The sequence below is a fragment of the Castor canadensis genome, chromosome 12 (assembly GCF_047511655.1).
Source record: "Castor canadensis chromosome 12, mCasCan1.hap1v2, whole genome shotgun sequence".
Lineage (NCBI taxonomy): Eukaryota > Metazoa > Chordata > Mammalia > Rodentia > Castoridae > Castor > Castor canadensis.
The window spans coordinates 6892657-6915702 of record NC_133397.1 but is presented as its reverse complement, the minus strand read 5'-3'; the positions used below and the strand labels follow the sequence as shown (position 1 = coordinate 6915702).

At 39.7% G+C, this 23046-nt stretch overlaps 1 protein-coding gene across 12 annotated transcripts in view; it reads left to right on the top strand.

Moving 5' to 3' along the window:
* LOC109674848 (kinase D-interacting substrate of 220 kDa-like) overlaps positions 1–19594 on the top strand; it is a 91819-nt gene extending 72225 nt beyond the window's left edge. For 7 of the 12 annotated variants that reach the window (XM_074049122.1, XM_074049119.1, XM_074049121.1 and 4 more), the window contains 4 exons: positions 4496–4627; positions 6592–6690; positions 7557–7793; positions 10382–13821. In XM_074049122.1, the coding sequence (XP_073905223.1) occupies positions 4496–4627; positions 6592–6690; positions 7557–7793; positions 10382–11644 (1731 nt within the window). In that variant the 3' untranslated portion in view covers positions 11645–13821. Of the gene's footprint in view, positions 1–1688; positions 1694–4495; positions 4628–6591; positions 6691–7556; positions 7794–10381; positions 13822–15445; positions 15498–16607 lie in introns of those variants that run through there. The other 5 variants (XM_074049127.1, XM_074049125.1, XM_074049126.1 and 2 more) reach the window with 2 other exon arrangements.
* The last annotated feature ends 3452 nt before the right edge of the window (positions 19595–23046 follow it).

Genomic DNA, 23046 nt, shown 5'->3' with positions numbered 1-23046 from the left:
GGGCTGTATAGTAAGATCCAGGCCAGCCTGACTATATAGTGAGATCTTGTCTCAAAGAATCAAAAAGTAAATAAATTTAAAAAGTTAAAAGGTGTCCAGTAGTATTTCTTCAGGGACCATGGAAGGGGAGAGCATTAGCAAATTTCAAAATGAGTCTTTTTGTGGAAGGAGGAAGTAATGCAATTCCTGAGATGTGTTTAGAAAACCTATGACAAGGGATGAAGGTACTCCGCCTATATTACTGCCCTTGTTTAGTAAAACAACCATAGTATTTGTTGTTCTTTGAAGACTAAAAGATAGCTTATAATTGGTGTAGTAAATAACAGATGCTTATCTAGTGTCATTTCCTTTTAAGAAATTAGCAATAACAAGAGCATATAAATGTGTTTTGTACAAGACTAGTAAAAGTACGTAGATGTGTAGTTCAAAGCCAGATTGAAAGTGGTGGAAATGTGAGAATACATATGTGGGAATTGGCCCAGTCTAGCTGGGCCAAAGGTACTTATAAAAAATCCTGTAGCCCTTTCTGCTCCTGTGGCTTTCTAGTCTAGTCTGGAACAACAGTAGTGATGACTGACTCCACGTATGCTTGTCAGCTGTCCCCTACACACATTCTTGATGAGAGAGACAGCTTACAGATAAGTTTGCTTGCACAAGCATTTCTGGACAAACTCATGTCATTGCAGATATGTGGAGGAAAAAGACCAGGAAGGGTGAGCGAGCTACGGTTTTTACAAAATATAGGTGAGCCTGCCCTTTTTTACCATGGGGAATTTCTGATAAGCCTTTGTAAAGCTGAACTTTATGAAAATAATTATACTTTCTCCCATTACCATTATAGGGATTATAGTTTGTGAATTCCAGCCAAGGAGTTATTAGATGAATTGTACCCAAACTGGTTCACAAAGCAGAGGATTTCAGTTATAACCACCGATGCTACTTTTTGCCAGTGATTTTATAATTTTCAAAAAACAAAGGCCAAATCCTACAAAAAATTGAAAAATATTAGATCCAAGATGTGCTCTGAGAATATTAGAGCTTTTCTAATATTAGAGCTTTTCAGTGTTTTCCACAGAGAACTCTTTTTCAGAAATGAAGTTTTAATCTGCAGTTAAGTTCATAAAAGCAGGGAGGGCAAGCCTCTGGCCCCACCTTGGACTTGCCTTCCCTCCTGAGGCTCCCCTAAGTATAGCTGATGTCCTGCGTCTAGTCCAGTGTCAGTGACATAGGTGAACTATGTGAGGCTTAGCTAAGGGACCTGGGAGGGGCATGCCAGCTGGGGAGCCAGAATGCACTTTGCTCGATGTCACAGCACATCGTTCCCCTGCACTGTCTCTGTTCCCATTTAGTATGAAGGAGGGATTTGGTCTTTTGAGTGACATAGATCTGGGTGACCAGCTCCTAATCTCAGACAGGTTACTTCTCCTGTCTCATTCTTTAACTTTCTCATCTTGAAAACGCAGACCTACCTCTTTGATCTAATGTAAGGATTACTCAGTCTTAGCATACTTCAGGTACATGATAATGATGCTGATGATGAAGGAGGTACAGGAGGGAGGAGAAAGGAGGCATAGGAAGGAGGTGGAGGAGGAAGGAAGGAGGTGGAGGAGGAAGGAGGGAGGAGGAAGAAGAATATTCAAAGCCAAAACCCACAGAGCTTTAAAGACTCAGAACTAAAACTGTTTTAGGTCAAGTAATCCTTGTCTTAGTAGCAGGAGATTTTTTTTTTTTTTTTTTTGGCAGTACTGTGGCAGTACTCAGGACCTCATGCTTGCTAGGCAAGTGCTGTACCACTTGAACCATTCTGTCAGCCCTTTTTTATATTGGATGTTTTTGAGATAGGGTCTCATGAACTATTTGCCCTGGCTGGCTTTGAACCGGATCCTCCTGATCCCTTGCTGTCCGGTGCTGGTGGTACTGTGAGATTATACTTGATGCCTTTTCCTTCTCTCACTGCATTTCCCATGAGGAAATGACAGTTGACCTTGAGACACACAGATTTGGACTGCGGCAGTCCACTGACACATGAATTGCTTTTGAGGTGAAAATTTATAATTTGAAAAAGTTTACAGATGAACCAATAGTGTAGAAATACCAAAAAAAAAATTAAGAAAAGTTTAGGTGTGTCATGAATGAGTAAAACGTGTAGATAAGTCTTATCATTTAGTACAATAAAATATACACAAGTCTACTATTGTTGAAGTTTATCCAAAGTTGCACACACACAGACCATGCACGGTGCATTTGCAGCAAGAGAAATGTGAGCAAGTGTGAAGATGCAGTAGCAAATGATAACTGTGTGACTGCAGCTGTAGCACACATGCTGCTGCTGTAATAGCTTCATAGCCACCTCCTGTTGCCCTTGTGAGAAGCTCAAGAGTTCTGAGAGTCCCTTAAAACACCATGGGATGCTGATGAGCTGGATCTGAGCTGTGTCTTGTGGTAGAAAGTGACCTCTCTATGTTCTCATGTGTTTTTACCTGTGTACATGCATACATCATACAGTGCGTGCTGTTGGTAAGGCTTCTGCTCACTGGCCAGCTATGAGCAGTTAGGCTTTGGGAAGTTCAAAGAACACGGCTGGTTCCAGGCCAGCCCAGGCAGTAAGTGAGAGACTCCATATCAGCCAATAAAATCTGGGCATGGTGGCACATACTTGCGATCCCAGCTACATGGGAGGCATAAATAGCAGGGTCCAGTCCAATCTGGTCCAGGTGTAAATGCAAGATCCTCTTTGAAAACTAGCTAAAGCAATGAGGGCTGGAGCATGGCCCACATGATAGAGCACCTGCCTAGCCAGTATAGGGCCGAGGTTCAAACCCAAGCACTGCCGCAGACACAAAAAAGCCATTGAATTGTGCACTTTAATTGTGGGATTCATGGGCTATGTGAATTACATCTCAGTGAAGCTGCTTAAAAAGAAAAACAAAAAAATAAAAATGAGTATTGTATTAAAATATTCATAGAAAGCTTTTCCATAGTAGATAGTAGATAAGTAACACTTTGATTATTGACTATGCTCATCCAGGCAGAAAGTAGAACTGTGTGTAAAGATACAAAAACTAAACTATGACTAGTGTTTTGTTTGTAATTTTAAAGCAACTGAACCCCAGAGCACATAAGATGTAGCACATTTTATATTTAATTGAAAAGAAACTATAAATAAATGATTCGGTGCAATACATTCCATCCAGCTCATTAATTTCTACAGTTTCATGGGCCTAGATCATACTTGTAAACTTGCTAAGACTCCCTAACTCATAAATTTACTACTCCCACTCTCTGTTCTATATAGTGTCATTTCCTGGCTATACTTACACTCTTATGTAACATCCGCCTGTACTAAGTACATACAGTGCATGTGTGTATGTTTATCAGTTAGTAGTAACAATATTATGCTTTCATATGGCAAAAGTGTTTAATGAGGGGCTGCCAGGAATTTTTGACTATGTGATAGTTACTTTTATCCTTACAGTGATAAATGTACATACCGTGAAGATATGATAAGCCTTTTTTGTGATTTGTCAGTTAGTTTTAAGACCAAACAGACATTGTCTATTCTCTGTATCGTACATCCTCACAGTCTCATCATCCCTTCAGTTGCTTTGCCTCCTCTTTATTATGGTTATAGATTCCACAGCCTCTTTAAAAGTAAAGAATAGGTGAAAAGGAAGTAGGAACTTTACATAAGAACTCACCTGTTAGGGTTCTGGTCCAAATCTACACTACCCAGCTCTTTATTCAGTGACAGAGCCTCACTCAACCTCTGGAGGCTTTCATGTGTGCTTCGGTAATTGAGGAAAATCATTTAGAGTTGAGCATAGGCAACGGCTGCTTTCACTACATCAAAAAAAAGTGTTTCTTTGAAATAAGGGCTAGATTTATTTCTTATTTTGACTTTTGTTTTTAAATGTGAGCAAATTTTATAAATTATATTTACTTTCACGTGTTTAGATTTCATGATTGATGTACAGATTCTAAAGAGAAGGTTTTAGATCCTTTGGTTATAGATGTGATTGAAAGCTAAAAACTTCAGCTGTTAATAGACTATTAATTTACTTTGTAGAAACAGTTAAAGCTGTTTATTTGTTTAATATAGGCACATTCAATTATTCAGTATATTTTGCATTCCTATAATATAGCATCAATGATTTTTTTTGTCTTTGTTTTTGTTTTTTAGCCTCTCTTCTTTCTCTTTATTGAAGGCCACAGCCTTCAATATTGAGGTTAGGCTGTAGACATTTGAGAACTTGGCCAAGGCCTGGTTCACGGAATGTCTGTCTTCTGAAAAGTGATTTTGATTAGGTTGTCTCTGCTGTAATAAAAGCTACTCAAACAATAGCTAAATATACTCTTTAATGGTGTTTCCTTACCATGCACATGCTTTGATTGTATTTATTTCAATAGTATAACTTAATGAATTTTTTTGTCACATGACCTCATATATCTGGCATTACATGCTATTTATACATGTGTTTTCCCTTGACTTACCTAGGGATCAGGCCCTGCCACAGGAATGCTTCTGTCACTGAATTCAATGACTGTGGATGCTGTGTGTGAGAAACTGAGACACATAGAAGGGCTGGACCAGAGCATGGTGCCTCAGTATTGTGCAACAATCAAAAAGGTGATGCCCACATTTACGAGCTGCCTAGAGACGGGACTGAGGTACAGAGGACAGATGGGAGTCCTACAGGGCGCCTTTCTGATGAGCTGCTCCAACGGGGCGGGTCTGCTGATGTGAGAAAGCTCTAGTGCAGTACAGGAATCTTAGTTATTTTATATCCTGGCATGGCTATTTTATCTCATCTTGTAAGTGAATCACAGAATAATTGAGCAGAATTACAATGCTGCTTTTTAAAAATGACCTAATATAAGTAAAAAAAAAAAAAAAGCCTTGAAATATAAAGCTGTAGGGAATTTCACGTTTAGATACTTAATTCTTCTTTCTGTTGTGGAACAGAATGCTCGCAGGTCCTTTTTTCTGTGGTCCATTTTCTGCAGTTCACGTTGAGCATCCCTAATCTGAAAATACAAAACTTCTTGAGGCTTGGAGACCAATATAAGTTTCAGATTTCATATTTTTGGATTAAGGATTCTTGACTGGCAAGGAGCATGTCAGAATGCCAAAATCAGAAGAGCTGTGGAATCTGAATTACTTTTGGTTGAAGCATTTGTGTTGAGGGTGTTCAGTCTGTAATATATATTTGTATGGTTTCATAATTATCAAAGTAAGCCTCAGTCGCTTCATTTCCCACACATTCTCAGTTTTCTGTCATAAAAGATTTGTGATCGTGTCCCAATTGAAGAAACCACATATGTTTGAAAGGCTAATGCATTTGCAGGAGTTTATTTCTTCTGAAATCAGCTTCTGGCAGCTCTGTTACCTGCCCCGAATGTGGACCATAGGTGCTGGCATTGAAGGGAAGACTGTTGTGTGAGGATCACCAAGCCACGTCAATCCGGTCGATTTTCCCACTAAATTACGCTTTTACACCATCACAGTGTTAAAGTCGAAGAGCAAATTTTTGAAGAATTATGAGCATTTGTACACATCACTTTACTAATCTTAGCCCACATTTAGTCAGAAGAGTTTCAGATAATGACTACTTTCTTCCAGAGCTGGTTTGTGCTCATCCCTATCTATACGAGTCAGTACCGCCTTTCCCGTGTCCAAACCTGAATCTCCTCCAGGCAGCTGGTCAATGCCAAGATAGCAAGGTCTTTAACTCCAGCCTCTTTCTGTGATTTCATTCCCATTAGTACAATGGTTTTCTTCTTCCCTCTGCTGTTTACCCTCCAGTCTGGTTTTGAAACCTGTCATAATGCCCAGGGTCTATGCTGCAAACTCGTGGCATTGTTACAGCAGGACCACTGCCACAGATGGGCTGTGTGTGCTTTTTCCTTCAGAATTAACATGGAAACGAACATCCTGCCAGTTTTAAGCATAGCTATTCCTTAATTTTAGCAGTTAATAAAATCAGGCTTTATGTTTCATAAAAATCCATGAGTTACCTGTGACTAATAAAGAACATGCTGCTGTTTCTTATTTGAGGGAAAATAGAATTAGAAAGAGAAAAAAGCGGTAAGACCTTTTTTGGGCATTTAGCAGACTGAGATGTTAGTAGCTCTGGCCATTCTTACTGCTGAAGTTATCTACTATAACTGATGAAGTAGTTTGTTAGACGCACTTCATTTAGAACTTTGTCAGCCATCAATCAGCACAGTCATAAGGACAGATTTCATTGTCCTCTTCCAGCAGCTTTTGTTCATGTTAATATTTTCTAAGATTACAAAAGAAAAACAGAGTTTTCTTACTGCCGGTGATCAGGTAGGTGGTATTTGAAATAGGAGGGTTAGCATGTGGGTTGGTCCTTGAAGACTGGTTTATTTTGCTTGAATGCTTAGCACTTGGAAAAATAGAAAGTGGCCTATATGTTGAAATTCAGCTTGTTTGTTAGTACACATGGGATGATAACCTCTTTGAGGTCAACCTTTCTTAAAACTAAATAGAAGTGTACTTTTTAATCCCCAGTAGTTCAGAGTATTTTAATTTTGTTTGTCTTTGCACTTGTTTTTATTTTTGCTCAGGCAAACATAAATGGGCGGGTGTTAGCACAATGTAACATTGATGAACTGAAGAAAGAGATGAACATGAATTTTGGAGACTGGCATCTTTTCAGAAGCACAGTAAGAGATTTCTAACCTTACTATAGAATTTATAATATTACTTTACTATAACAAAATTGTTTACAGTATTGTACCAATCCAGAACCAGTAAGTACTGGCCTTAAGTGATATTTTTCATATTAGATTTTTTAATTGAAGTTTACAGTTGGGGACGGCCCTATGAAGTGGAGCGTGTACACAGCAGTACTTAGCGACCATTGCCTTTTTGAGCCTTTCACTAGAAATCTGAGGAAGAAGCCACTCGCCAATTTTCCATGCTTCCACTTGACAAAGACTCCTTGACCTAACTTCTGTCAGACCCCTCCAGCTCTGCAGGCCTCAACCTTAGGCATCTGTCCTTATCAGGCCTACCTTGCTTTGTATTAGCAAGAATCCTATTAAGTAAGTTTAGCAAGAACTCCCACCCTCCACACGTGATCACTCTTGATATCTGATCAAATGCCTCATTATGCACCATCCACCTCCCAGATGATATCTGATCACCCTGTCCTGTCTCTTAAGAATCCTGTCAATTGACTTAGCCAGAATCCCCCTTACCAGTGACATCTGACCTTCCTCCTCGGCTGTAAATTCCCATTTGCCCTTGCTATAGTTGGAGTTGAGCCTGTTATATATTGAAGTCTGCACTAAAGTAACAATCCAATGGACATACTAGAGTACTGTAGACAATGATTTCTGCTATTCTTTCAGTGTTATCAATTAAAATTAAAGGTAGGAAGATACAGTACAAATTCATTAGAAATTCATTGCAGAAAGTATGCTTTCTCATTGTCATTATAACTTTATAATGATTTATTGTTAAAAACATCTAAAGCTTCTAACATGTGATTATGCACTGTAGATACGATATTTTTTCTTCTGCTAAGGTACTAGAGATGAGAAATGCAGAAAACCAGGTGGTTCCCGAAGACCCACGTTTTCTGAATGAGAACACCAGCACCGCAGTTCCTCATGGGGAATCTACTCGTCGTTCTTCGCACAATGAATTGCCTCACACCGAGCTTTCCAATCAAACTCCCTACACATTGAACTTCAGCTTTGAAGAACTGAATACACTTGGCCTAGATGAAGGTGCCCCACGTCACAGTAATCTGAGTTGGCAGGTATTTATTAAATGCCATTTTTCCTATTAGTGGAGAATAGGGGAAGTTATTAATTCACTTGAGAATATGTTGGTGCATTAATATAGTCATTAAAGAAACACAACTGGGTAAGATGGAGGATTCCATATACTCAAGAAGTGGTGTTCAACTGGAGAGGGACAGGCAGTAAAATATAGGAGAAAAGGTTATTCAGAAATGAATAAGAACAGTGAAAACAGTAACATCACACAATGGCGTGGAGAACAAGTAGGAACTGGGCCGAGTTAGTCATGGTGGTTGCAAATACTGCCTTTCTCTTGTTCTTATTCAGTAACCATTGACTAAAATACATTTTTTTTGGAAAACTAGCCCCATGTTACCCTTTAAGTCCCACAGTTTGGTTTTCCAGTTTGGTTTTTTTTTCCTCTCTCTATCCCCTCCCCCCTCTCTTTCTGTCTCTCATATATATGTGTGCTCACACGCATTCTTTTTTGTGTCTTGAAACAGTGTCTTGTTATGTTGCCCAGGCTGGCCTTGAACTCCTGGGCTCAAGCGCTTCTCCTGCCTCAGTCTCCTGAGTTATGGGAACACAGGCTCTCACCACTGTGCCTGGTTATCACATAGTGCTCATTATGGGTGTTACCTTTTGTTATCTGCTTCTGGATGGGCAAGATATCCCTTGGGATATTCTGAGAAGAGGGAGGAGAAGGGAGCAACAGGAGCAGAAACACAAGTGAGAGACAGGTGAGACGGAGTAAGATGGGAATAAGAAGAAACTAAGCTAGGAAAAAAACAGGAGACAGCACTAGTGTGGGGATAAAATGGTAAGTAAACTACAAGGAAAGAGGCTGCGCTCTAAAGGGGAGCCATGCTTAGGAATTGCTGGTGACATTCCTAAGGCGTTTGGTTTGTAGTAAAAGTATTGTTTCCTCTTCCTCCACACTGACTTATTTTTTACAGCAAGAAACTATTTTATTAGTAAATATTGATGACTTAGATAAGAATGACTTATTCTACAATAGCTGAGTCCACAACTGATCCCTTGGTTTTCAACAATAGTTCTTTTGTACCCTAGGGTTCCATTTGAGCTTCCATAAGAACTTGTTCTTGGCTCTACTGTACTGTGTGCTTCCATCCATGAACAGAAATCCAGAGCCTTCCTGTTAGCGTGGCAGTTCTTAAGCTGTTCTTTAGTCTTAGCACTGCTTCGCAGTTTTAAAAATTATTAAGAACCCCAAAGAACTTTTGCTCGTGTAAGATTTTCTGTAGCTACTTACTGTATTGGAAATATAAACTGAAATTTTTTCTAAATATTTATTCATTTATTTTAAAATAAACTAATTACATGTTGATATAAATAGCATTTTTATGAAAAATGCCCATCTTTCCCTAAACAAAATAGAATTTCATGAATATGGGCTTGTTTTGCACATCTCTTAAGGCCCTCCATAGAAAATGACTGGGTCTCCATGTGCTGCTGCCTTCATCTGGTGTGACATCACACGCATGTGGCCCTGGGAACTCCGTGGTGCAGTCTTGTGTGGATGAGGGCTGAAAGGCAGATACCATCATGGTGTTCTAGGAACGCACACTCAACCTTGAGGATCCCCTGCACAGGGGTGCGCACACTGCCTCTGAGAACAGCTGTGTTAATGGTTGGAGGGTTGCACTGACCTTCTAGTCTGACCGCATCCTAGAGTTCCTTCTCAAGGAGGTGGACCACTCTCCTTCCAAAGAGAAGACTGCCTTGCTTCTTCATGTTTATTTGGGCTTTAGCGCTGACCCCTTCTTAAGCTCTCTGGATACTTTTTCTTCTACCCCTCCCCCTTCTTTCTCCTAATCTGCACTTTTTATTCCTCACTTCTAGGATCTAAAGCTTAAAGTTGGAAGTCAAACTTTTAGAAATACTTCATTTTTCTCTTTACTGTGACCCAGCTACTGGCCTCATGGCTTCTAATACTGTTCACTGGAAACCTTTGTTTATCTTTTCTATTACCCTCTATTCCTTTAAAAGGTCTTTTTTGCTGTTGTTTTGGTCTTCTTGACATTTTAAGTACATTTTCTTCCTCTTAATTGATATTTGACAGGCAGTTTGTATTGTATATGTTGAGGCACATTGAAGACTTGAGTGTTCTGTTTTTGAGATTCATCATAACTCTCTTCTTGCCCTCCTCCTAGAGGAATATTTTCTTTTTTATTAGTGTATATCAATTGTAGAAGGGATTTCATTGTGATATTTCCAAATGTACATATAATATACTTGGATTATACTCACCATCCATGTAGAATTTTCATCAATGAAGGTGACTTTACCTGAAATAAAATTTAAAAGCTTGAGGGAAAAACATTGCTAAGATTATTTAATACATTTTGTAACTGTACTTTTAAATATTAACAATAAATTAATTCTGTTAAAATTTTATAAATCTTTCTAATAACAGCAGAATTGACAGGTTCACAGCTTTTGTTAAATTGTGGCAGGTAAAATGCTGTTCAAAGAACTTGGTATTTTGATGAATTTTAAAATTGTCAGTGTGCATATATATTTGTCTTTTTTCTTTTTTTTTTTGCTTATTTGAATGCTTAAATCTTTTTTTCTGTCTTCACAGTCACAAACCCGCAGAACCCCAAGTCTTTCCAGTCTCAATTCCCAGGATTCCAGTATTGAAATTTCAAAGCTTACTGATAAGGTGCAGGCCGAATATAGAGATGCCTATAGAGAGTATATTGCTCAGATGTCCCAATTAGAAGGGGGCACAGGGTCTACCACGATCAGTGGCAGATCTTCTCCACATAGCACCTATTATTTGGGTCAGAGTTCATCAGGGGGCTCTATTCACTCTAATGTAGAACAAGAAAAGGGAAAGGATAGCGAGCCAAAGCAAGACGATGGGCGGAAGTCATTCCTAATGAAGAGGGGGGATGTCATCGATTACTCATCATCAGGGGTTTCCACTAACGATGCCTCACCCCTGGACCCTATTACTGAAGAAGACGAAAAGTCGGATCAGTCAGGCAGTAAGCTGCTCCCAGGCAAGAAATCCTCAGAAAGGTCCAGTCTCTTCCAGACAGATCTGAAGCTTAAGGGAGGTGGACTGCGCTATCAAAAACTTCCAAGTGATGAAGATGAATCTGGTACAGAGGAGTCAGATAATACTCCACTGCTCAAAGATGATAAAGATAAAAAAGCTGAAGGCAAAGCAGAGAGAGGGTCAAAGTCTCCAGAACACAGTGCCGAGCCTATTAGAACATTCATTAAAGCAAAAGAGTATTTATCAGATGCTCTCCTTGACAAAAAGGATTCATCAGATTCAGGAGTGAGATCCAACGAAAGTTCTCCTAATCACTCTCTTCACAATGAAGCTGCTGATGATTTGCAGCTGGAAAAGGCGAATCTCATCGAGCTGGAAGACGACAGCCACAGTGGGAAGCGGGGAATGCCCCACAGCCTGAGCGGCCTGCAAGATCCAATTATAACCCGCATGTCCATTTGCTCAGAAGACAAGAAAAGCCCTTCTGAATGCAGTCTGATAGCCAGCAGCCCTGAAGAAAGCTGGCCTACGTGCCAGAAGGCCTACAATCTGAACCGAACACCCAGTACTGTGACTCTGAACAACAACACTGCCCCGGCTAATCGAGCCAATCAAAATTTTGATGAAATGGAGGGAGTTAGGGAGACTTCTCAGGTCATGTTGAGGTCTGGGTCTACTCCCAACCCCACTGCTATTCAGAATGAAAATCTAAAAAGCATGACGCATAAGCGAAGCCAGCGCTCAAGTTACACAAGGCTTTCTAAAGATGCTTCAGAGCTCCATGCGGCAGCCTCTCCTGATAGTACAGGTTTTGGAGAAGAAAGAGAAAGCATTCTGTAAGATAAACAAGCAGGAGTGGAAGAGTAGTAGTATTCCCTTATGACAAGATTGTCTTGAATTTCAGATTCTTCCATCACCTTCATACATTTCATTCATAGGTAGTTAACAGAGAATGCTATACACAGAGGAAAGCCTAGAAGTGATGGTTCCCCAGCCAGCCTGCATTGTGCTTGTAATTATCATCTTCAAATCTCACTACTATTACTATGCTTTTCATTGGCACATAAATCCAAAAAATGTTTGTGACACAATCGGAGTATAAACATAGATCAGAAACAGTCTAAAGGGCCTAATTTGCAAAACAAACATTCATCAGACATTTGAGGGAAGACGTGATGTTAGATGAAACAGAAGCAAATTTTGGTCATAAATTGTTTAAATGAAAATTGACAGGTTTTGCCTGCTGTAGTTTCTTTAAGTGGGGCAGAGAGGGGCTTGTGGAAGGTGGAGGAAGATGGTGGGGGCAATCTAAGTAATGTACAATGTAAGAGTACTCAAGAATTGTCATAGTGAGTCCCCCCTGTACAAGGAATATATCGTAATACAAATGGAAATCAAAAGAATTTACTGGTTTTCAGCTGGGTGCTATGGCTCACAACCCCCTAATCCCAGCTGCTTGGGAGGCGGAGACCAGGAGGATTGAGATCTGAGGCTGACCCAGGCAGAGAGCTAGACCCTATCTGAAAAATAACCTAAAGCCAAAAGGGCTGGAGACTTAGCTCACTAACAAGCATGAGACCCTGAGTTAAATTCCAGCACCACAAAAAAAAAAAAAAAAAAAGGGAAGGAGATAGAGTTACTCATTTGCAATTTTGAAGTAGCCCAGAGAGCAAAGGTGAATGCTTAGTAAATTGGCAAAGACTGTTCTATAACACAAATTGCTCATTAAAGAGGTTGTAAGTAGAAAATCTATACTGAAGAGGGCTTTAAAACTTCCTATGAAAGTCAGTAGCACCCAGTAGTGTGACTGGGCCATTATGAGGTATTAGGGGAGGAGGTTGGGGAGGACCAGTAGCTCCTGTTAACTCCATGCTTTCCTTTCCAAACCCAGCTCTGCCTTCCAGCACAGTCTAACCAAGTCACATTGGTCTGTCTGAAACTCTTAAATTGTGTGCCCAACTTTTCTTAGTGAGCTTACAATGAGAGAGAGAGAAAAAAATACATGATTTATTTATGTTTTGAATTTTTGTTTGTTGTGGTGTTAGGATCCAACCCAGGACCACATGAATGCTAGGCAAGTGCTCTACCAGTGAGCTACGTCCCCAGCCCCAAACATGAAGTCTTCCTCTGGAGAATCAGGCAGATAGGGGTAGTAATAGGTGCTAATAAACATGTATGGAATGAATGCATGAGGAAGTGATGACAATTGATACTTGACAGATGACAAATACTTAATTAGGTAGAACTAAAGCACTGTTTTCTCTACTAGGGCAGAGTTTGTCTGCTGCATCTGTTCCTAAATCAGCATGTTAAATCTGGGGGAGATTATTAAAAAGGAAGTGCATTTTAAAAAAGTTCAAAAGCATGAAACAAAACACAAGTAAAAATATAAAAACTGGTGTGACCGTGAAACCTGATAGTTTCCATATTGTTGATGGAGTTAACAGAGTGATCACATTTAAGTATTTGTAGACTAGAAAGGTATCCTGTCATCTTGCATTGAAATTTTTTGTCACGAGCATAGCTTACTATGTAGTTAATTCTGGCAGTATATCCTGTGTCACAGGTCAGATCATAGATGAGTGATCACCTAGATTCAGTGTTATGTGTATGATGTTAATCACTTACTGGATTTTCATTAATATGCTGCTTATTTATTTGATCCCTCATTGCGCTGGATAGTTGTTCTTTTGTGTCTCACTGCCTTGTTTGAGTATAATTGAGTATGAAAGTATTTTGCATGATCTTTATCGTATGTTTTAAGCATTAAAAGTGGTAGGGTTGTTACTGACCCTACCTTATATTGAAGTGTTACTATTTTAATATTTATAGTATTTATTGGCTTGCAATATTATGTAATTAGTAAATATTTCAGAGGCAGAGTTTTGTTCCTTTTCAGGTGAGTAGTTGCAGGTTACTGTCTTTGAGGAGTTCATTCTTTACGCTGTTTGTAAAATTAATACTGGAGTACTAAGTGTACAAATAGATTTAGAAAACAATAAAAACATTGCATGCTATTCTGACTCGTGGATTTTTATTCACTACAGTAACGATGATTCACATTGTGACTAAAAGCAGAATAATTTGTGTGTTTGTTTTGTCACATGTGTATAGTTTGTAAAGACTTTTAGACCATAGAGGTGGCAGAAGTGTTCCAAACTGTCTCCACTGGTCTTTCTGTGAGAACTTGGCTCAGAAGTCTCGGTGCCTACCGGTGCTTGCTTTTAGCAGTAGTGTGAAGAGCTGGAGGTTCCATGGTACTGTGGCACTGTGAAGTGCAGTTCTGTAGCTACATGAGGCAGGTGATCCAGAACCCTGGAGAATGTCAATTTATTACATGAATATTCTCGATAAGTCTCCTTTTCTACTGATGCAGAAATTGACAAACCAGCTGTGCTGTTGAGTCACCATTATCTCTTAATCTGTATGTCAGTATGTATATCTATATTTTATAAATAGATACTCAGCTCAGTCTGATTCACACATATGCAAAGTCTGCTTTAAGATGGATGGAAACTGATAACAAAACTGGGCCTGAATCCTGCTAATCCTTTAGATTCTGCCTCATTTAGAGTATTATATTTTATGGCCCATTTTGTTCATAAAAGCCACACTTTAAACCACAACATATATCTGTTATTGTGGCATCATATTAAGCCAGATTCTCTCACCGTGGCTTTTGGAGGGCTATCTTGGAGAAGCCCAGGAGTGAGAAGTAGCTGTTGGTATTTTTCAATTGAGGCAACTCACAGTGCTGGACAATTAAGGATCAGTTCTATACTGGGAAATTTAAGCATTTATGAAGCTGAACCAACACTTTCAATACTGAAAGGAAAATTTGTGTTCATGTGGTATTTGCTTACATGAGTTTTATTTATATAATGGTCAGAATAACTTTAATTGCCTAGCTAAGTAATTTTAGCTAAAATTCTCAAGGTGAGAACTCTAGATCATTTGCATGTTGTACTGAAATAAAATATATGTGATCATGATTTTTTATGACTAATCGTTAGAAATTTTTTAATGAAATTAAATCATTATTTTCTTCTGGGTGAAGTACTAAATTTAAAGCTTTTAAGATCACATAATTTTTGGTTATACCAGGAATTCTCAGCCTCTTTAGAAGTTCTCAGGGTTTAAAAATCCCTGAATTCCTGGCTTACCTCTTGTGTGAGTCACTTGAACTACCAGAAAGAGAATGGGAAGAAACTGCTTCCCTTATCTTGTAGGTGGATGACCTTGAGGAAATAGGTAGAAAGGAAGATGGACAGCCAGGCTCCTTTATTTCCCCCCTTCTCAGGAGCTTCCGCTAGCAACTGGGCAGGAGGGAAGCGGCAAGTGGGGCACCTTTCTGCATGGGGTGGGGCTGAGGTGGGTGGGCTTGGGTGGGCCATGTGAACTGACCGCATGTTCAGGTCCCAGGTGGTCCTGCTCTCTGCCCTTTCCCACTGGGCAGCTTCAGCATAGGCCATAATTAGACAAATGGACTGGAAAGTAGGCCTTTAGAGACAACAGTGAGAGATCCCTGAATGGTTTGTAAATGGCTAATCACTTCACAAAGGTTGAGAATCCCTGGTTGAGACTGATGAAGTAGAGAGAGACTTTAAGATCTTACATAATTTTAAAACCTTTCGTGCCTAGGAAGAAAATGCTGTCCTTGAGGTAGATAGCTCTTCAGAAGATCCAGTTTAAGGTATGTAAACCATTAGTTTGCAAAGTCTACTAGTTTTAAGGTAGCTGTTGAGAAATAGTTCTTTATAGTTATGGAATTTGTATTCTCAGCACTTTACAAAATAGAGTTAAGTAAGAAGCATCTAGAACTGCTGTTAGAAATAAGCCACGCTCACCTACATAGACAAAAGCTTTTCATAAAATAAGCAGCAAATCACAGCCCTGGCTACACCATTGCCAGAGTTTTGGCGCCCCAGCCTATGGTGTGGTTGAAAGTCTTCACAGGGGCTTTGTGGAACTCGAGCAAAAACCCTTTTTGAGTGGGGCTGTAGGATGAACACTGTTCTGATTTCACAGAACAGTGAGGTATTTTGGAAATTCCATTGTAAAATGAAAATCTTGCAAGCAGAAAATTCTGTGAATTCTACCAAACACCACAGCTTAGCAACACAGTGCTCTGCAGAGGGCCGGACATGTCCCTTCATAATCTTGGTGCTGACCAAAAACTGTCAGGAGAGTGTAGACCCCTATCACTAGCCCAGGAAAGGATCAAATTCAGAATTCCAAGAATGCTTTCTGCTGAAGGAGCATCACTTTCACACCATTGTAAAACTGGAAAATCATAAGTGAGGGGTGATAGGTTTTTCCCAAACCACTAGTGGGATGGTTTCTTAAAAGAAAAAAGTGAAGACTGACCTAAATTAGCAAAAACCATTAATTACATAATGTAAAAAACAAAAAGATAGTACTGCTCTTTCAAAGTACATAAAATATAGTCAATCTGCCTATAGAAAATGTCAACAGTCATTGGTTTACAAAGACTGCACATGGGTCCCCACCTCTCTTCAGCTAAGGATGCTTTGGTAGTGTCTATTCTAGTGGCATGTATTAGGAGTCCTCTCTTAGTTTTTTTCTTTGTGGGGGGATGGGTTGGAATCTAGCAAAACATGAAATCATGTATCAAAGTGAATCAAGAAAACATGTTTAAATGAAGTTTTACTTTAAAAGAATAAAACTATGTTCCTTATTCAAATTTAAGAAGCTGTTTGAACTAACTAAGATTGTCTTGATTATTGCTGTCATTTTCTAATTTTAACATATTCTATACTTATTTGCCTCGTTTTCTTTCAAGGCAACCAGGGCTCTAGACCTTAGTCCCTGCCCATAGATCCAGCAACGCTTCTTTCTCATTTCTCCTGACAATTCGGTTAACTTCTCACAGTTGGCTTCCTCACCAGCTAGAAGGGGGTGAAGAAGATAAGCCTGCCCCTCAGTAACCCTGCTACTCGGCCAGCTGGAGAGGAGAGTTCTTCATTCTACCAGTTTTCTTCTCAGTAGTTGTAGAACTTGATTTAGGTTTAATGAAGTGTTCCTAAATAAAGTTTTAGATAAAGAGCCCAAATGTATTGCAAAAGGCACATACAGAATCTCTACACAGCCTGACATTTCTTGTCTTACAGCATGCTCTTGGTCAGATAGCTAATAAAAAGATAAGATTGTTGTTCTCAAAATTACCATAGTTACACTTGCACTTTTAAAGTTGTGTTTCTGAGAATTTGTAGGCTGCATGTTGTTATATTTAATGCAAATTAAACCACTTTTGTTTTGAATGAAATTATTTTCTTTTTGAATTCTTTGTGTTTTTCTCCATCCTTTGCCTGTGTTCTTTCAAGTTTTTCTGTGTCATCAGTTTTTTGAGGTTGCCATGTGCTCATCTTGTTTTATCATAAAATACCCCTAGAGCAGCAGACTGAGAAAGAACCGTAGCACTGTCTTCCAGGCCAAACTAGGATTTGGATAGCCTGCAGACAGTCAGCAGATTCCTATGGTAGCGAATGAGGCATATCTGAACTAGGGCAAGTCTACCCACAAACCCTACAGTGTCCTAAAAATGTTAAAATGCATCTTTGAGCAGTTCCTTAAGGCCCTACCCTTCCCTCTCTCTTTGTACTCACCCTATTACCTATCTTGCCTTGGTAAGCGTTTCTGATTCTGATTCCAGTAATCTTTCCAGAAATAATCCTGTGCTTTGTTTTTTAAAAAGTAAAAATTTAAAAATCTCCTAAGGGTGACATTCACAGCCCACCTTGATAAGCTCTATCACTTTAAAACATTAGGAAGTATTTTTTATACAGGTGTATTTTAAAATCCTCTTGTGTACTTGAGGTCTTCGTTTAGTCCTTTACAGAAATGTCCATCTTATAAATTAATGTAATTCTGGAACCAAATTAAAATACTTTGAATCTGCACTTTATATTACAAGATTGAACAGTTTCAAGTATAGCTTAGTTACAGTGAGCATGTTTTCTCTGAGGCCCACAAAGAGCTACATAATTGTAGTAAGAATATTTGCTATCAGGACCGTCACAGCCTGACATGAAGTTTACCCTGTCCATCTCAGCCCTTTGACCTTTCTTTCAGTAAGTTAGTTGTTTTCACTTACCACCCCCTATCCCTATCATTCCGTATCTCGAGCCACTCTGATTAAGTTTGACCTAGGAAAAGCATGTTATGCTGAGATTCCATATTGAATATTTTAGACATAAGTGGGTCATTATGTATCGTTTGAAGTTTTCCTTATGGTGAGATAGGCAAACCACTGCAACAATAATCCACCAGTCTTACTGACTTTATATATTTCAAATTTATTTCTTGGTTGTGGAACAGTGATACCTAAGTTCACATAAAAACTTGGGGGCCAAGCTCCTTCATCTTGAGGCTCCACTGTTCTCCAAGGCTGCAGGTCCGTGTGGCCCACCTGCACCATGTTCTGAAAGGGAAGAGAAAGGTAGAGATACAAGAGGGAGGTGTATATTGTCCAGGCGTAGGATGTACATGTGGTGCTTTCCTGTACATTGGACTTCCTGAGTCACAGGCTCCTGCTGAGCTGCAAGACAGGACAGGAAGTTCATTGTGGCTCTGTGTCCTGGAGGAAGGGGACCCTATAGGTGAGCAGTTAGATGCCTCCAAAAGGTATCCATGGCCATTAGACATGGTGACTTCTTGTGTTAAACTTAAGCAATTCTTATTGTTAACATCTTTACTTTATGTGAAGCTTTTATTCTGGCAGGGAAGTCTGCTAAAATGAGAATCCTTGTTAGGCAGGAGTGTTTTAGGCAAGGGCAGTGTACCAGCCAATTCTTCCCATACTCTGAGAGGCTGAGGGGCTGTCCAGTGTGGAGCATGGTTAAGAATGGGACAGAGAAGAAAGTCTCACAGCTCCTCTAGAGTTCTCATTGAAAGAACTCTCAGACCATCAAACCCACCAAGAATCTGCTTGATGTTTAAGATTCAATTATAAATTTATAATTCAAACATTCTGTTCTAGTAATTCTTTAACCCCTCCCCCTAGCTCCTATTGGTGGCAAAGTGACTCATGGTGGCCTCTCCTCTATCTGCCCCTGTGGAGACTGTCCTCCTGGTGGCTCCTACCACCACTGCATGTCCTTGAACCTGGTGGAAGCAGGGATGGCCATTAGGAGAAGCAAAACCCTTTTGTCCCAGAAATAGAGCTCCTGCCTTAGAAGCCAGTAAGGAAATTAGGGTCTCTGTCTTCACTTTTGTCTTTAAACAGTTAGATGTCTTCTGCCATCTAATGCTGTTGACCACTTTCCAGTTAATTGACCAGTTCCAGATCTCTTGAATTCTGAGATGCATTTTTCACATTTTGACTTATCTGACATAAGAATATATCATTTAACCAATAGAATCAAATACCACATTCTTTTCTTAGCTGTTGGGGTCTTGCTTGGACTTATTTTTCTTTTTTGATGGTAACTGGGGTTTGAAGTCAGAGCCACTCTGTTGTTATTTTAGTGTATGGCATGGTCATGCTGAGTTACAGAGTTAGCACTATTAATGGACGAGTGTTGATTTATATTCAAACGGCCCCAACATGTAGTGTTGGGTATTTTATCAGTTATTCCTCCTCCGGTGTCCACTCTGGATATTTAAAATATTGCTATGTATGTACTTGTTAGAAATAGCTTGCCCATGTGCTGGACAATGTTCAAAGACCTTTATTTATATTAGCGATTTTAATCTTCTTGAAAACCTGATATAATAGTTACTACTATCCTCAGTTCACAAATAATGAACTGGAAAAAAAAAAAAGAGAAAGCGAGACAGTGGTTTCTCAAAGTGAGAGTTCCTCCGTGCAGAGCCAGGGTTGAGGTGCAGGCTGTGTGACTCCATAATGCCCTCTCGGGGTGACTCCATTTGTACATGTTTCCACGATACATTTGAATTTCAGCTTTATTTATATAGCATCACTGCATCATCGACACTGGCTACTTGTTTCAGTGAGGTTTGGGATCTCAGGGGACTGGCTGTTTTAGAGAGGTAAGTGTCCTAAAAATCTAGAGCCATGTGAATTAGAGTTATAGAGGAAAAGAGCCTTGATATTTTTTTAAAACATCAAACATATTTGTTCCTAGTAATAATTTAATTTTTACTTAAAAGTTGTCAGCTTTATTTTTTATGTGCCTCATCCCATTATTAGTCATGGAATAGACCATTGCATGGAAGTTTGTGCACAGCATAGTGATACTGGCCGTTGTATTGCTATCTGGCCTTCATGTACTTGCCCGTTATGTCTGCTGATAATATTCTGTGTGAGATTATAATCCTAAATGCCAGCATGTATTTTTCCTTCTACTCTGTTACTGAATAGTATTAGTTCTTAGTAAATGTTAACAGATAAATAATACATAACATATTTATAAAAATCATTTTTGCAACAGAGTTTTTTAAATGACTGTGGTCGCTGTCTCCTAAGTGAAGAAAAAATAGGCAAAATGGGGACCCCTTTCTCTTCCTAATGACAAACCAGTTACCAGAGCCAAGAAATGACCAGGCATATCAATGATAGTGGACAGACAGCGGACTGAGATGGCACAGTGACATTCCAATTTTATACAATCATCTACCTAATGTAGTGGGCTGCCTGGAACCACCCACAGCTACAGGCACTTTGCAGGGATGACACACAAGTCCTAATGATGTTGTAAAGTCAATACCTCAGTCGTCCCCAGTCTGCGAATGAACTAGAGCTGCAGAGAAGTTAGAACTGACACAATCACTCCAACAGGGCACCACCCAAGGCTGATTTCCTGACTGAGTGCCAGGCCTGCCCCCGGATCACCCTTTCCTAATGCACTGCAGCCTTGTGCCGGGTAGGAAGGGGTTGGATCTGCAGGCACCCCACCAAGGACTCATTTGACTTTCAAAACTAATGTTAGAACATTCCTCTGGCTACGTCATCCTCACTGAACTGTCTATTGGTGTAAATCTAACTAGATTGAGTATGAACAGGTTTTTGAGTGTATTTACTTATTTTTGGTGGTACTGGAGTTTGAAGTCAGGGTCTTGAGTTTAAACTGAAGCTGGCTAGGCAGGTGCTCTACCACTGAGTCATGGTTCCACCCCTCTGTGTGTATTTCAGTCTTACACTATCAGATAGCCAATTTTAAGGTAGGATTGATGAATGATGTGACAGAGAAATTAAAGATATATATTTCCATAAGTATACATATATGCATACACATATATATAGCCACACTCAGGAATAAAAACAGAACCAGGAAGTAAAACATAAAAATCACAGCAGCAAGCTCTTCTCCCTTCTCCCTAACTTTTAGATGGTAAGTTACAAGTCAGTGAGACATAAAGGACTTACTTCTATCTATCTTCCATTTTTAGGCTTCAATGCAGGGCCTCATGCTTGCTAGGCAGGCACTCTACCATGTACACCACTCCACCAGCCCTATTTTGTCTTGGCTATTTTCGAGGTGGAGTTCTCAGTAACTATTTGACCGTGTCTGGCTTCGAACCACGATCCTCCTGATCTCTGCCTCCTGGGTAGCTAGGATAATAGATGTTAAGAACCTGCAGGCTCTGAATGGGCAGAGATACAGAAAATTACAGTGGAAGTCCTAAAACTCTCAGCTGTTTTTTCTGTGTTGGGTGAATTTAGGCCACTTGCCTCCATGTTTTTTAATAACAAGATCTTAGCCATTATTTGGTTAAACCTAATAGTTAGGGGTCAGTAAATGATATGACCATGTGTACTCCCCCAGCTCAGAAAATATAAAACACCCAAGGCAGAACCACCATCTTTGAGCTTCTCTTCACCTTCCACATGGAGGTCCTGCTTCCTTCTGTCTCCCTACTTTATCCTGGTTTGCTCAAATCAACCCTTGCTAAACTTCCACTTGTGAGTTTATTCTTTTGTGAAACCCTTGGAAATGTTTTGACTGGGGATAAAAACACTCATGGAAATTGGAAAGCCGAGTTGAGGAATTCTCCCCTTCTCCGTTATAGGGAAAATCCACTTTGATTTCTGTTTTCCCTTCTCCAAGAACAATTTAATCATCCATCGCTGAAATGGCAGGTTCATCCATGAATACATTACAGTTGAAAGAAAACATTGCTGAGTGCAAGGCTGTAGTTAGGGTCTGGGTCCTGTCATTTGTTTATTAAATGGCCTCTCATTTGTCAGCCTCAGTTTCTACAGCTACTAACAATGATAAAGGAAAGTGAATTATTCCTTTGATAGTTAGTACTACTCTCCAGTGCTTATGACTTGTTAGTCACTTTGCAAATGTCACATCCCTAACCTTTTCCATTGTCTCACAGCTGGTAGACATTAAGCAGGCATTTGAACCCACATTGGACACCAGTGCTGACAAATGCATCTCCTGCTTGCCTTCCTGCTTCTCCAAAAAGGTCTGTGAACTTGATGCTGAGACACCCCGGTGTTGTTAAAGGAACAGTCACTGGCAGATAGAATGAGAAGAAAATTTTGTGGTCATTTAGTCTAGCCCCTTCTGTTTGCAGGTGAGGAAATTATAGGGTGGTTTTGTTACTATAGCTGTTGTGCTACATAGAATGGTTTGCTTGAAATTGTATTAAATCCACTACTGTTGTAAATTTTATGGACTTCATTTTACATGAGGAAGAGGAAGAGAAATGCTCCTTGTAAACAGGAAGTCAGGCAAATGTAGGATGGGGAGAGGCAGGAAGATTCCATACTACCTGACCTCAAGACTTGGTATTGACTGAAGTAGTCTGTGTTGGGTGATACTGATGTCAGAGTAGACCCATAGATGGCTGGAACACATAGAGGGCCAAGAAATAGATCCACAAATATAGCCAACTGATTTTTGACAAAGGTACAGTTAAATAAAGGGTAGTCATTTCTGTGACCAGAAAGTCAGTACAGCTATTGTGTCCAGGGAGAGAAGAATTCAAGCAAGACTTGAAAACAATAGCAAAGTTGGTTAGGAAAGGAATTTAGTATAACAGGATACAAGTAGGGAGAAATGAGGGGAGGGGGAAGGCAGAAACATTTCCTGCTCCCCATGTAGGAAATTAAAGACTCAAAATGTCGGTCCTCATCTCTTAGTCTTAAACTTCCCAAGCTAGGGGAAAACATGTGTTCATGTCTGGCAACCTCTCATCTTTAAGGTAATGAATCTGGGTGGCTAAGATGAGTCCTGAAATGGAGACGTCATCTAGGCCTCCCCAAAACACAGGGACAATAGGTAACTTTTAGGACTTCCCTTTGCCAA